The 14,986-nt window shown below is 40.8% G+C and overlaps 1 protein-coding gene across 1 annotated transcript in view; it reads right to left on the reverse strand.

The window, feature by feature from the left end:
• LOC149447635 (albumin-like) overlaps nt 1–14,986 on the reverse strand; it is a 35,345-nt gene that overhangs the window by 17,806 nt on the left and 2,553 nt on the right. The window contains exons 4-8 of the mRNA XM_089652328.1: nt 12,365–12,567; nt 9,733–9,865; nt 5,772–5,869; nt 2,340–2,469; nt 163–371 (exon numbers count right to left, since the gene is read on the reverse strand). Of these exons, the coding sequence (XP_089508454.1) occupies nt 163–371; nt 2,340–2,469; nt 5,772–5,869; nt 9,733–9,865; nt 12,365–12,567 (773 nt within the window). The remainder of the gene's footprint in view (nt 1–162; nt 372–2,339; nt 2,470–5,771; nt 5,870–9,732; nt 9,866–12,364; nt 12,568–14,986) is intronic.

Below are 14,986 nucleotides of genomic sequence, written 5' to 3' on the forward strand. Positions count from 1 at the left end.
TTTTTTGGGGGGGGGGAGATTTTTGCTGACACATAACATAATGCTCATACATTTTGAGAGGGGGGCGCCATTTGGTACCTGCGTCCTGAGCACTAGGTGACCTTGTTCTGGCACTGACTGTCATTAATGGCAATTTGTATAAACATTATAAGACATACTTACTGGAGGAGGTAGTGTGTCTTATCTTTTTGATAGTCTTCACACACATCATCATCTTCATAGTATTTTTTCAGTTCTTTGGACAAGTTAGATTCATCATTTGGTAGGGCAATAATACAGGGTGTTCGATCTAGAATATCTTTAGCACAACATTCTTCTAGTTTGCTTGATAATTTCTCCTTAGCTTCACAAATATGTTCCGTTGCGTCCATCTGTCAAATATATATAATACCAATGTATGATAACATCATCTTCATTGCATGTTCACTGCGTTCATACATCCGTTACCAATGAATTGAAAACAAACATGCTTCACAGATATAGGCCTAAATTGTTATCAGATGTCAAATTACTACTAAATGCTAAATCGGGTAGTAGGGCCCATATACACTTGTGGTCAACTGTGAAAAGCATTTTGGTTGCTTTTCATACAGTGGCAAGAGAGCGTCAGTGGCACCTCCTGAATTCTGAATTCCTGGGGGGGCTTTTGATAGTTGAAAGGGCTTTTTCAATGGAAATACTGCACCGCAACCGTAAACCTGGAGGTTGTGATGCAGCCCATTCACTTGAATATGTTGCATAAGTTAGCAGTACAGTCCACCCAATGCAACAGGGAGAATCATTTCTACCACATCAGGTGTGTAACTCTCCCCTACGGCTGCCTTTGGAGCTTAAAGTGGTTCTAAAGCCTTAAAGCGATTCTAAAGGTTAATTTTTTTGGGGTGGCAAAATAACAAACATGTCTATACTTACCCGCTGTGTGCAGTGGTTTTGCACAGAGCAGCCTGGATCCTCCTCTTCTCGGGTCCCCCGAAGGCTCTCCTGGCCACTCCCTCTTGTCTGGTGCCCCCACAGCAAGCAGCTTGCGATGGAAACACTCTCTTCTCCGTGTGTCCATTCAAACACGGAGCCGTGGCTTGGTCCCACCCCTCTCCTCATTGGCTAACTGGCTGCGATTGACAGCAGTGGGAGCCAATGGCTCCCGTTTCCTGCCTCAGCCAATGAGGAGGCAGAGACCTGGGACAGTCAAGGCTGTTGTACACATTGCTGGATAGCAAAGAGGATCAGGTAAGTATTGAGGGGGCTGATGGCACTGATGCACAGCGAAGGTTTTTTACCTTCATGCATAGAATGCATGAAGCTAAAAACCCTTGAGCCTTTACAACCACTTAGAGGATATTAAAACCTTCTGTGCTGCAGAATCCCCCCCCCCCCAGCCCTCCTTATTCTTACCTGAGCCCATTCCGATCCACTCTCCACTGTCTCTCTCCTCCTTAGATTGATAGCAGTGGGAGCCAATTGCTCTCACTGCTATCAATCAAATGCTGTGCCAAGCGAGCAGAGGGCGGGGCTGAGCTGCCTGCTCTGTGTCAATGGATGCAGACAGGGCAGCTCAGGAGCGAGCCCACACAGGTGCCTCCATGAAAAGCGGCTTTCCATGGGGGCACTCGCCAAAGAGAAGGAGTCTGGACCGCCAGTGGGGGCTTAAGAAAAGGAGGATCTGCTCTGTGCAAAACCACTACACAGAGCAGGTAAGTATAAAATGTTTGTTATTTTAATTTAAAAAAAAGGAAGCTTTAATGTCACCTTAAAGTATGAGTGAATCCTCACCTTGTAAACCATCCCATTCAGTTTAGAATAGAAATGAAAGGTAAAACATTTGTGTATAGATATAAAAACCATTATAAATAAATGTTTTCCTCTTTTATATAAGTCATCACATAACCTCTGTTTTCAGCTGCATAAGGAGCTTAGAGAGCAGGGGGAGGAGAAACAGCAGGACACTGAACTTCCTAGTGAATGACTGTGCATGGGGGTGGGGCATGTCAGCACAAGACTGTAGGAGAGTAGGCTGAGTTCTCAGCACAGCCAGAAAACTGACTACTCTGTGCTCCCATGCCTAGTGTGGTCAGTTTTTAATAGGAAAGCAGAGGGACTGGCAGGAACACCAGGGGTTTCACACAAAATAAGCAATACAAAGAGGAGAGGATACCTTTTCATACAAGTACATGATACAGCAGGCACATATCAGGAATATAAAATATAGTTTTTTTGTGTTGTTTAAGGTGGGTGGTAAAAACACAGCTCAACTACCTGTTTTTACCACCTCCGAACCACAGGTATAAACAAGGCCCAAATGTGATGAAGGAAATATTAAATTATTTGGTGGACAGACTTACCCTTTCAAACATACATTCGATAGAATTACCAGTGCAACAGTCTTTATTCATATGTACAATTTCCAAGGCGACTTTTTCCACATCTTCAAATTCTGCCTTACCAAATTTTTGGGCGACTTGAACTCGTATTCTAATAAATGTGAAAGAAGCTATTACCACATCGAAAAAAAAGGCTTGTTCTTGTAAACAGGAACATATATTGTTTATATAGTTGATAAAACAACATTTTAATTACTGTGTTAAAATATTTTATATATAATCTTAAAGTGTTACTAAACCCAGGACTCTGCATTCACTATATCTGGTCTCCCACAGTACACAGAACATGGGAGTGCAATTATTTTAGTAAATATAAACTGCTAAATACCTTTCCTCATCAGCAGTTAGAGCAGTCTTGTGACTTCTATCAGTGTTCTGCAGAGCACTGGTTAAAGCTTGTAGAAGGAGATTTCATTCTGCTCTAGGAGGATGCAGAACCCCTGACCACTGTCTGGACAGTGCTGATTGATCCTGTGCTGATCAAATGCACTCTCCCAAGAGAAAAAAAAAAACCTCTCTAGCAATACACACCAAACTGAGCATGTGCAGAGTGACTCCACACATATGTCTATTAGGATATAAGAGGGGGACACTGGAAGAAGGGGAGGAACAGAGAGGACAGGATCAAACAGCCTTTTTACACAATGCTGAGGATTAACCCCTTAGGTTCCACAGTGAGTATAACAAGCATGCTTTACTGCATGTACACACTGATTTTACTGTTGTGGGTTTAGTAACACTTTACATTGTTTGAAAGCCCAGACTTTTTTGCTCATTTTTGCTGGAGTCAGAAATCCCCATTAAGCTTTTATTGTTGTGTGTGTACATTCAGTGAGGCTGATTCAGTAAGGACCCAGTCAGACCTTAGTGTCCTGGTGCGTTGTGTTAATGCATGTTTTTTTCACCCATTAACATGTGTAGTGTTAAGGCACCACATTCAAAAATTCTGAAAACCATTTATCATTTTCCTTCCACTTCACAATTACTTTGTGTTGGTCTATCACATAAAATCCCAATAAAACACATTTACGTTTTTAGTTGTAACATGAGAAAATGTGGAAAATTTCAAGGGGTATGAATACTTTTTTAAGCCACTGTAATTCAGCCACACATGCAGACCGAGACTCTCAGACACGGCTAGTGTACCCACCCACATTTACTACAAATCCGTGTGGTTGATGGGAACTGTAGTTTCCTTTTACTGCAGAGAGAGAGGAGAGGATACAATGTCATCCCTGCTGTTACATCTCCTCCTTGGCAGAGTAGATGCTGTTCTCTTTTGAATTACAGAGATGAAGTCATGGAAATTCAACTAGACCTTTCTCCTAAATGGTAAGGGTGTTCAACGTTTTATTAACGGTTTAGTGTTTTGAGTAGGGTGTGTACTATTGGGTGATTTTTTTTTCCTATCCCGAAGTTCTTCTTTAAGAAAGAAGTATCATCACAACTTGAAAATAGTTTTTGAACCCCACAGGAGACCAAGTGTATGTAATGTTTGGTCCCATTCAGATCTGTGTTGTTGATGAGCTCAACTGCTTGCCACCCCTTCGATTTCCCAACCCCAAAATGACAGGATGGAGCATATTGATAGTAACATAGTGGTTAAGATACTCTGGCAGGCATACTGTATGGGTTTATGTAATATTGAATGTATATACATTAGATCTTAGTACGTAAGGCACCCACATGTCTGACATATTTTAATTTACACAATCTCATGATACATAGTTTTGTTTTTATAATAAATCTTTATGTATTTTGCTTTGTTTGGTCTATGGAAGGCCATAGATCAGGAATGTTTTTGACATTTAAGCGTGATGCACAAAGCAAGCAAAGCTAAATAAGTGAGCATAGGTAAACCTTTCACAACGAAGCTTGTACAATTATAATAATACATGATATGATTACAATTAAAGAGCAAATATTAAAATCCAACCATATTGTTTTTCCATTTACATAATACAAAATGTTAACAGATTTATAGGATCCTCTAGGTTGAACCAAAGTGAAAAATAATTACTGCAAGCAGCTTTCTGCTGTAATCTTTTTTTGCTCACCCAGAAATCGTGTATCTAAGATTACGTTATATAAAACTGGAACCGAGTGAAATATTGGCGCTGCCATTCTTCTAAAAATATTATTGCTGGGCTGAAACCAACTTATTTTATTTATTTCAGGTTATTGTAAATTGACATAAATATATTAGGGCAGCACAGTGGCTAAATGGTTAGCACTTCCGCCTGGCAGTACTAGGGTCATTGGTTCAAATCCCAGCCATGGCACCACCTGCCTGGAGTTTGCATGTTCTCCCTGTGCCTGTGTGGGTTTCCTCCCAAACTCCAAAGACATCCTGGTAGGTTAATTGGCTCCTGTCTAAATTGTCCCCAGTATGTGTATGTATGAATGTGAGTTAGGGACCTTAGATTAAAACACCCCTTGAGGGTTAGGGACTGATGTGAGTGTACAATATATATGTAAAGCGCTGTGTAAATTGATGGTGCTATATAAGTACCTGAAATAAATAAATATTATACATAACCCTCAAGGGGTGTACAATCTAAGGTCCCTAACTTACATTCATACACATACTAGAGCCAATTTAGACAGGAGCCAATTAACCTACCAGCATGTTTTTGGAGTGTGGGAGGAAACCAGAGTACCATGCAAAGTCCAGTCAGGTGGCGCTGTGGTTGGGATTCAAACCAACGACCCTAGTACTGCCAGGCGGAAGTGCTAATCATTTAGCCACTGTGCTGCCCAGCTGCCCCCTGAATTACTGACCCAGTGTTAAGAGTCATACACATAAAGTCACAGTGAAGTTAAGGCTCCCAGTCTGCAAGCTTGATCTTTCAGCCCGTTCACACTGGAAATCCCCTCTGAAGAGCGATCTGTGGTGAATCGCTTTTCAAAAGGCATTTGGCAAATGGTTAGGAGTCAAAATGATCAGCTGTCTGAACTGTCAAAGACAACTGTGAATGGGGTTGATTTACTAAAGGCAAATAGGCAGTGCAATTGCTCTGGATATGATTAGAACATGCAAGGTAAAAAAAAATTTTTTTTGTTTGTACATGATTGGATGATAGAAATCAGCAGAGCTTTGCTTCATTTCAGAGCTTCCCCCCAGGCCTAGAGCTATTGCATATTCAGTGAACAGTATGTTTGCCTTTAGTAAATCAACCTCAATGTGTACTAATGATCAGGATCCAGCGAGCGCTGTGACAGCCAATGACAGTGGTCACGTGATTAGGTAGACCTTCCCACCCCCCCCTGGGTGTAATAGCCCAGACAACGGTATGCCGAAGCAGGCAGGCGGGCGGTAAGGGCATAAAGATAGAAATAAAGCTCTCCACACTTCCTCCACATATCTTTACTGGATTAGAGATAGATACTTACAGGTCTGCAAAAACTTTTTCTGGGAAGTCTGCAAGAATACGACATTTCTGTTTATGTTTATCTTCAAGATAGTGTGTTAATTTTTTTACCTGAGTCATCTGCAAAGGAAAACAAAATATATAAAGAACATACTTGTGTAAAAATAGGCTGCTAACAAATACAGGTAAATATACACCACCCTTCACGTGGACCCTAAATAAAATATTTCGAGATCTGCAAAAGAAAGCATTTTTACAAATATGACAGAAACATATCGTTGCATTTACAAGTACAAAGCACACAAGTAACAGCAGAGTTTATGTGTTTGTGTACAGGGGCAGACTGACAACTCATAGGGCCCCCGGGCAATAGGAGATCATAGGGCCCCTGTGTCCTTGCCCAAACTCAAAAAAGCCTATGAAAAAGGTACCAGGGGCATCTCATGGGGCCCCCTATTGACCCGAGGCCCTCGGGCAGTGCCCGAGTTTCCAAATGGTCAGTCCGCCCCTGTTTGTGTATAATATACTTTGTGCACTGTTTGTATTTATCTATTGTTTACAGTGCTGCCTAGCTCAAGCTGAAACCTTAGGGCTCTTTCACACGGACGTACCGATGGGGTCCGCTTGTCCTTTTTTTCAGACGGACACGATTGGAATCTCTATTCTCCTCTATGGAGCGGCAGGTGTAATTAGACATGTGTCCATTTACATCTGCCGACATCCAATCCGATCCGCCAAAAAGGGACAGATGGGGATTCAATACCCCTTCCATGCGTTGGATCGGGTCGGATGAAAATGGACATTGAGGAGAGAAAGCAGCTCTTTGTCAGTGGAGCAGACACAGAGCTGTCATCCGCGTGCTCAGCGGGGATCAGCGGAGAGATCCCCCCCCCTCTGAGCAAGGGGTCTGCCACATGTGAAAGGACCCTAAAGGATAAGTTCACCTTTCATAACATGTTACACCCATATTCAGGGTGTGACATGTTATGAAAGCACCCCACTGATCCCCCACTTTGACAGCTAGCAGGGGGATCTTTGCCTCCCTGCTAGCTGTCAAATTAAAAACAAAATATGACCGTGCAAGGCTTCACCCGTCCAGCAGGGTCACTCCTCTGTGAATGAGAAACTACAAGTCCCGAAAGCCTTAGCGGCTGTGGGATTGTAGTTCTCACCAGGGGGAACTGACCATTTGGAAACTCGGGCACTGCCCGAGGGCCTGGGGTCAGTAGGGGGCCCATGAGATGCCCCTGGTACCTTTTTCATAGGCTTTTTTGAGTTTGGGCAAGGATACAGGGGCCCCATGATCCCCTATTGCCCGGGGGCCCCATGAGTTGTCAGTCCGCCCCTGGTTCTCACTGAACTAACACGGCGCTGTGGAGCACCGGGATAGTTCATTTAGTCTTCCTGTCAGGTGATAAATAAACTCCTGTGATGTTAATACCCCACACAGTGTACAAACTTGTAAATAAATATACATAAACCAAAAATGATTGAATAGAATGTACATGAAAACATCCAAATTGTGGATAATAGTGAATACCACCCAAACGTATAAGGTGTAACCTAGGTACACCACTAGAAATAAAATAGGTGACTATGGGTGAACAAAACACATAATTACACAAAACAATATTGAATAGAATGCACATAAAAACATCCAAATAGTGGATAATAGTGAATACCACCCAAACGTAAAAGGTGTAACCTAGGTACACCCCTAGAAATAAAATAGGTGACTATAGGTGAACAAAACACATAATTACAAAGTAAATATTTATATATATATATATATATATATATATGTATATATATGAATATATATTACTTCTTTTTGATTTGTGGCCAAAATAAAAACCGTGATATGATCTTATTGAGGATCCCAAAACTCAGTGATACAAATACAACACAAATAATATCCTGCAACTGATTAGTTGCTCTAGGAAATGCTCCCAAAATTTAAGTGTTCACAGCTGTGGAGCATCGTGATAGTTCATTTAGTCTTCCAGTCTTCCTGTCAGTATATCTGCCTGTACGGGCAAACACATATACTGACAGATCTGCAGGAGACCTGCATGGCACCAGCGATCAGCAGATCGCTAGTGCAATGCTTTCCGGGCTCCTGCAGCAAAAGATAATAAATGCTAATTTTTTTACCTGCAAAAAAATGTACATTTATTATCTTTTATTGAAAGGTGAACTTATCCTTTAAGCCGACCACAGATAAGTCAAAAACTGAACGTTCTGTTGATCAATAAACGAAAACAGCTTATACAATTGTGCCATCATTTTTCTCATTTTTAAAAAAAAAAAAAATCCAGCATGTTGGATCAGGCACTTTTGATTGTGGCACAAAAATTGCATGTCACAGCTGGCACACTAATGATACGAAAAACAAATGATTCAACAACCAACAAGAATTTCCGTTCGTTTTTTTTACTCGTCTATGGCCGCTTTATAAACAAATGACCCTTTGCAGTGACTCATTCCTTATTGGACATTTCTGCCCGAGGTCTTAATCATGAGAGATGAGACAGTGTGAGAAAATGTAAGCTACTGCCAGGCTATCTATAGCTAACTCATAGGGTTCTGTGAGTCACTTGCCATGGATTAAATGTCTATTTGTAAAACAATTGTATATATAGAAAAAAAATGTAAAAATCTATTTAAAAACTAAGAAATGTAAAAAAAATTACATTGTCCACAAAATCTTTATAGATTCCCTTTAATGGTTTTTCTTTTGAGGTAATAAAACCTATTACACATTATGGCCGCATTCAGTGTCCAACCTGCATTTATATGAGTTCAGAGGATATTTCTAAATGCATGAAATTATTTTTTCTTCGTGCTTTTACATGCGTTTAGATGAGGTCAGTTTAGCGTTAAAATAGAATTTTATGTTCCTGATCTGCACACTCTTCGGCTGGCTGGACAGCTGAACAAGGCAGGGCTTTCTGTTATAGTAAACCGGACGCGATGACCTGACATCACTTCCAATTTACTTAGAAGCAAACGGCACTATGTAAAAAAAAAAAAGCATTCAAAAACACAAATCTTGCAGCTTTCAATGCTATTAGGTGCAGAGGAGGGATTTGGGTTCTTATAGACCCCAGATCTCTCCCTAAAGAGCATATGTCACGTGTCTATTGCTGTCACAAGGGATCTTTACAATGCTTGTGACAGCAATAAAAGTGATAAAAAAAAAATTAAAGCAACAGTGTAAAAATATATATTTTTTAAATTAATTAATTCATTAATAATTTTTAAAAAATGCCCCGTCCTCCTGTGCTCACGCGCAAAGGCGAATGCACGCTTCGGTCCCGCACACACGGAAACAGCAATCGACCCACACGTGAGAGGTATCACCGCAAACATCAGATCATGGACAGTAATTCTAGCACCAGACCTCCTATGTAAATCTAAAGTGTTAACCTGTAAAGGCTTTTAAAGCGTTGCCTATGGATCATAAAATGTAAGTAGTTTGTCACCGTTGCATGGACGCATGCTTTTTAAAGCATGACATGTTTGGTATCTATTTACTCAGCATCAGAGTGACCATTTGGAAACTCGGACACTGCCTGAGGGCCTGGGGTCAGTAGGGGGCCCCAGGAGATGCCCCTGGTACCTTTTTCATAGGCTTTTTTGAGTTTGGGCAAGGATACAGGGGCCCCATGATCCCCTATTGCCCGGGGGCCCCCTACTGTCAGTCCGCCCCTGCTCAGCATAATATCATCTTTTATATTTTACAAAAAAAAGTGGTTATATATTGTGTTTTTTGTATTAAAATTTAAAAAGGTATATTTTTTCCCAAAAAATTGCCTTTGAAAAACCCCAATGCAAATATCATGGGACATATGAAATGGCAGAACCCACCAATTTATTCTCTAAGGCCTCTGCTTTAAAAAAATGTATGATGTTTGGGGGTTCTAAGTAATTTTCGAGCAAAAAATAATGATTGTTATATTTCAAGAAGTTTCATGGCATACCCGTTCAAAAAAGCACGGAACTTTTTCTTCTGCTGAACAACATTCGGTAGTGATTTGATTGTATTGGAGAGCAATGCCTATAACAGCTGGTTGATAGAGTTTTGCATGTCTTCTACCAACATGGTAAATGTAGCTAAAATGTAAAAAAAAAATAGAATTATTACAACTCCTGAATGAATGTACTGAGCATAATTCCACACAAACATATAGGGGCTGGGCTAGTACAGCAGTGCAAAGAGCAGGCAGTCAAGACATTACGCTAGTGTGATCAAATTGGTGAAAGATGAATTCTAAAGTCATGTAAAAAATGCAAGAAGAGAAGATGCTGCCAGCTTGATTTAGCAAAGTATGAAGAAAGGTAAAGTGAGCTGGACCTGTTGTCCAACATGTGTAGAAACTTACCTGCATAGGTATTGGATGTTTGACATGGTCACAGGTACACTTTCCCCATTGAGTAAAATTCAAATAGGTTAAATTCAAAGAGAGTAAACAGGGAGCAGATGTGGAGGCAATTTTACTTTAAAGTGGTATTAAACCCCAAACCAAAAAAGTAATATATTGCAGCTTACCAATCATTAGATGTGGTGGCTGCATTAGTTTAGTTTTTTAGGCTTTTTTTCCAATATATCACTCGGTGATCCAGCCAGTAACACCCTTCCTGTCTTAGGATGTATGTATTCTGAATGAAGTAGTAAAGCAGACACCACTGGACAGCAACATTGTCAGTCTGGGGGGAGGGTAGTGTTAGACTAGCAAATTTAGACAGACTTGACCAGGGGTGGACTGACCATTTGGGAACTCGGGCACTGCCCGAGGGCCTGGGGTCAGTAAGGGGCCCCATGAGATGCCCCGGTACCTTTCATAGGCCTTTTTGGGTGTGGTTTGAGTGTGGGCGAGGACACAGGGGCCCCATGATCCCCTATTGCCCGGGGGCCCCATGAGTTGTCAGTCCACCCCTGGACTTGACTGACTTGACAAATCAAAGCTAAACTCCAGCTATCCGTTACAGCAAACTGTGTTTTTTTTTGGGGGGGTTACATAAATGAATAAAAGCTGGTCACTATAAGCACCCATGTCAGTGATAAATGGTTTATTTCAAACCCTCTAAATGCTACTTTGTCCGGACAGCTTGGTCTTTTAGAGGAAGTTAAACAAAATAATAGACTTATTTGATTGATCTTCAAGTGATAATAAAGGAAAACAACTGGCAAAAAAAGAAAACAGTTGCAACTACCACATCTAAGAGTTGGTGAGCTGCAATTTGATACGTTTTTGTTTTTGGGTTCAATACCACTTTAAGTTTGCAGTTTATTTTGTAAATTTTCCTATCTAGTAATCGTAAGTAGTACTGTACCACAATTAAAAATTATATTCATTAATGAATTATATTAAATAAATAAGAAAAAAGGCCAGGGCACAAAAAAAAATGCAGTCAGATAGACACTGTACTAACAACCTAACTTTTCATAGTTCTGCCTTCCTGGAACAGCAGGTATGCAGGGTGTCTAAAGCTGGGCAGACATTGGTCAAAATTTGACTGCTTCAGAAGGGACCAGCCGAATTCCAATCTGTGTGTGGTCCTCCTTGTTCTGACAATAAACTTCTGTCAATTCTGTCAAACAGACATGCTTGAAAACTTTTGTTGATCAGCGGCTGCAGTCATTCAGCTGCAGCTGCTGATCAATGTATTTTGGTGGTTAAAGAAAAAAAACAAACAAACATCTATGCCCAGCCTAAGTATAACTGTGCTGTCCAATAGGCACCAGAAATGACCCAATGCTCTCAGTAATTCACAGAGCTATTTTCAGACACGCTTCCTACCCTTCTCTACAATAGAGGTCTGTGTGAGGGCCCCTGTGATGACAGGTGTGGCTGTTACTCAGCTCTGCTGGCACAGACCACTGCAATGTAAAGGCAGACATCTCTTAGAGAAATGTTTTTTTTTTTAAAGAAAAAGTCACGAACCATAATATGCAGAGCTAAATAAAGAGTGTAAAAAAAGTATGAGATTTGGGCTCCTTGCACAGGGGCGTCATATTTACTGATGTTTACTCAGAACTTGTGGCGCATGTGTGCAAGGGACCAAAAACTGTGTGTAAAGACCCGAGTAAATGTTAAATATAGGTGAGTAAAAGTGTGCAAGTGTATAGACAAGTATAAATAAATAAGATTCTTCTTCATTGCCAGTATTGTAATATACTCATTCATACTCCCATAAACATGCTTATAGACAAGTAAACACGCATATCGAATAAATCAATGACCTCAAATGAAGCATTTTCTATTTTGTTTTACTGCTCTGTACTCAACACCGTATTACTGATCTTCACTTTGTGTGCAATGCCCCATAGACTACAATACATCACATTTCAGATTAGTAAAAAACTCTGTATTTTTTACTCCCATGTACAACAGGCCTTAAACTAGATGTTTAGGAAAATTTTATCAATACACACCAAAAATTTCCTTTTCTAATGCTATATCATGGCACCATACATACAGTATAATATGCTTCTATGGTAGTACAAGCAAAAAGGTCATTTTAGGAATTCCCAAGTCAGTGATAAATCATAACATGTGGTGGGTAATTGGACTCTATGTTGGAAAATATGGAATATTAAAATATACTCACTAAAAAAGGAAACGTTGTGGGTGCTCTTTCTGTTCTTTGCAGCCTTCTTCAATGTCTGGTCTCTTAAATTCCTCAACTTTAACTTCTCTGTGGTCATAAAAGCACTTGATCCTCTCTGCCCCTGCTTTGCCACAACACTCTGTAGTCCAGGGGTATATCTCTTTTATGTCTTCCTTGCAAACTAAGTCATGATACATTTCCATCTGCAGAAACAAGAGACGCACAATTAAAGAAGGCAGTTTTAGGCCCCTTTTACATGATGGTTGGATCAGTTCCTGGCAGTTTCCCAGGCAAACAGGATCAGACAGTCCATTCACCCCTGTAGACCGGTGGGTGTAAACTGATTTGTGTTTGTGTAGCAAGTAAATTAATAAACCTCCCTGTAGTGCTATTACTAGGCTGCAGCTAGAGGGAGCTCTAATGATTTGTAGTGTGATTTCAGGAGACTAATACCAACAAGCTCAAATTAAACTCTGAATGAGCAAATGAGCAACGTGTTTTGTGCTCTCAACTTTGAAACAGGCACTGCAGGCTGCATCTTTGTCATAACTTGCACTCAGATCACCAATAATCCTGTAACATTTGTGTACACCTCACTATCTCCAGTCCAATTCAGTCTGCTAAAAACATGAGAGGGGATCTGTCCTCCTCCATCTAGGTAGATCAGATTGGAGGGCAGTTGAGTGTAAACGGACAGCCGGTCCATTTACACTGAACCCCCATAAAGCAGAGCTGGCCTTGTCCTTGTCCGCTCTGCATAAACTGAGCAGACACAGATTTGTCATCTGACCGCTCTGCTATGATCAGCAGGGGATCAGCGGACGGATCCCCTGCTGATCTCAACGGAGTCCGCCCCATGTGAAAGGGGTCTAACACACACAGGTAGTTGGGGATTTTTAAGGAAATGTGGATCATGGCTGATGGCTAATGTTAGGTGGAGTAGGTGAGCAACTAGGCCCACAAGCCATTTAAAGCAAACCTGTGCCCAAACTAGTCAAATAGAAGAAGCTGTGCTGATTAAAATGCTGCTAAAAACTGCTACAGGGTGGCACAGGTGCGCAAAATCATGTATATATACGTGATTTTGCATTTCCGGGTAGGGGGTGCGCACAGCTTTCTGTCATGACACGCACTATGTACATTTCACAGCCTGGTAGGCAGATTGCATGATACTGCATTGAATGTGAAATTCACCCACAGCTCACGGCAAAGGGATCCTCCAGGTGCATGTGTTTTAAAATGTAATGATTGGTCTGCCAATAGTGAATGTGTGCTGAATGTTGTATTTGCTTCTTCACCCTGGACAGGTTCCTCTGTAAGAGTCTGGAAATGGGGGGGCTGAAAGCAAGATCTTGAAAGCAAGCCTCTATTGTATTAAAGTTCAAGGTAGGAGTTCTCTGCAGTGGCTGAACAGTTTGGGACCAAGGAGTCCTGATTTTAACCTAGGGATGAGCACAGTTATCTTAGCTAAATTGATTTTCCTGAAACATTATCAATTTAGCCAGCGGTGAAATGTCCAAGAAAAGTTTGCCTTCCATATCAATTACCAACCATTTTGTTTCTTTTTTTTTTAAATTTTCTAGATTTTGGCTGAAATGTTAGAATTTTAAAAGGTGCTGTTTGCATCACAGAGACTACCCACAGGTTCACTTTTGAGGCAGTCAATCACAACCAGTGAGCCAAAGAGAAGGGGCAAGGAGAATGGACACATGCACAGGATGGGAGAAACATGTTGGGATCATACATCTACATACCGTTAAAACAGTCAGGCTGCATGTGATCATGAAGCTATTGTAATTGTTTTTAAAATGAATGAATTTTTAATTATATTAATAAACTATTGGTTATTTTAAATTATTGAGATTTGTTATGCACCTAAAAAATTCCAAAGCTCTCTGGTAATTGTTAATGTATGTTACATACTCTTGGTCCTTGCACAATGTGTGTCACATACTATTAATCCCTGCACAATGTGTGTTATATACTCTTGATCCCTGCACAATGTGTGCTACATACTCTTGTCCCTGCACAATGTGTGTTACATACTCTTGGTCCTTGCACAATGTGTGTTACATACTCTTGGTCCCTATACAATGTGTGTTACATACTCTTGGTCCCTGCACAATGTGTGTTACATACTCTTGTCCCTGCACAATGTATGTTACATTCTCTTGATCCCTGTACAATGTGTGTTACATATTCTTGGTCCCTGTACAATGTGGGTTACATACTCTTGATCCCTGCACAATGTGTGTTACATACTCTTGGTCCCTGCACAATGTGTGTTACATACTCTTGGTCCTTGCACAATGTGTGTTACATACTCTTGGTCCTTGCACAATGTGTCTTCCATACTCTTGATCCCTGCACAATGTTTGTTACATACTCTTGATCCCTGCACAATGTGTGTTACATACTCTTAGTTCCTGCACAATGTGTGTTTCATATTCTTGGTCCCTGCACAATGTGTGTTACATATGCTTGATCCCTGCACAATGTGTGTTACATACGCTTGATCCCTGCACAATGTGTGTTACATACTCTTGGTCCCTGTACAATGTGTGTTACATACTCTTGGTCCCTGCACAATGTGTGTTACATACTCTTGGTCCTTGCATTTTG

This window comes from Staurois parvus, unplaced genomic scaffold (assembly GCF_062004578.1).
Source record: "Staurois parvus isolate SC_StPar_1 unplaced genomic scaffold, SC_StPar_1.0 ptg000679l, whole genome shotgun sequence".
Lineage (NCBI taxonomy): Eukaryota > Metazoa > Chordata > Amphibia > Anura > Ranidae > Staurois > Staurois parvus.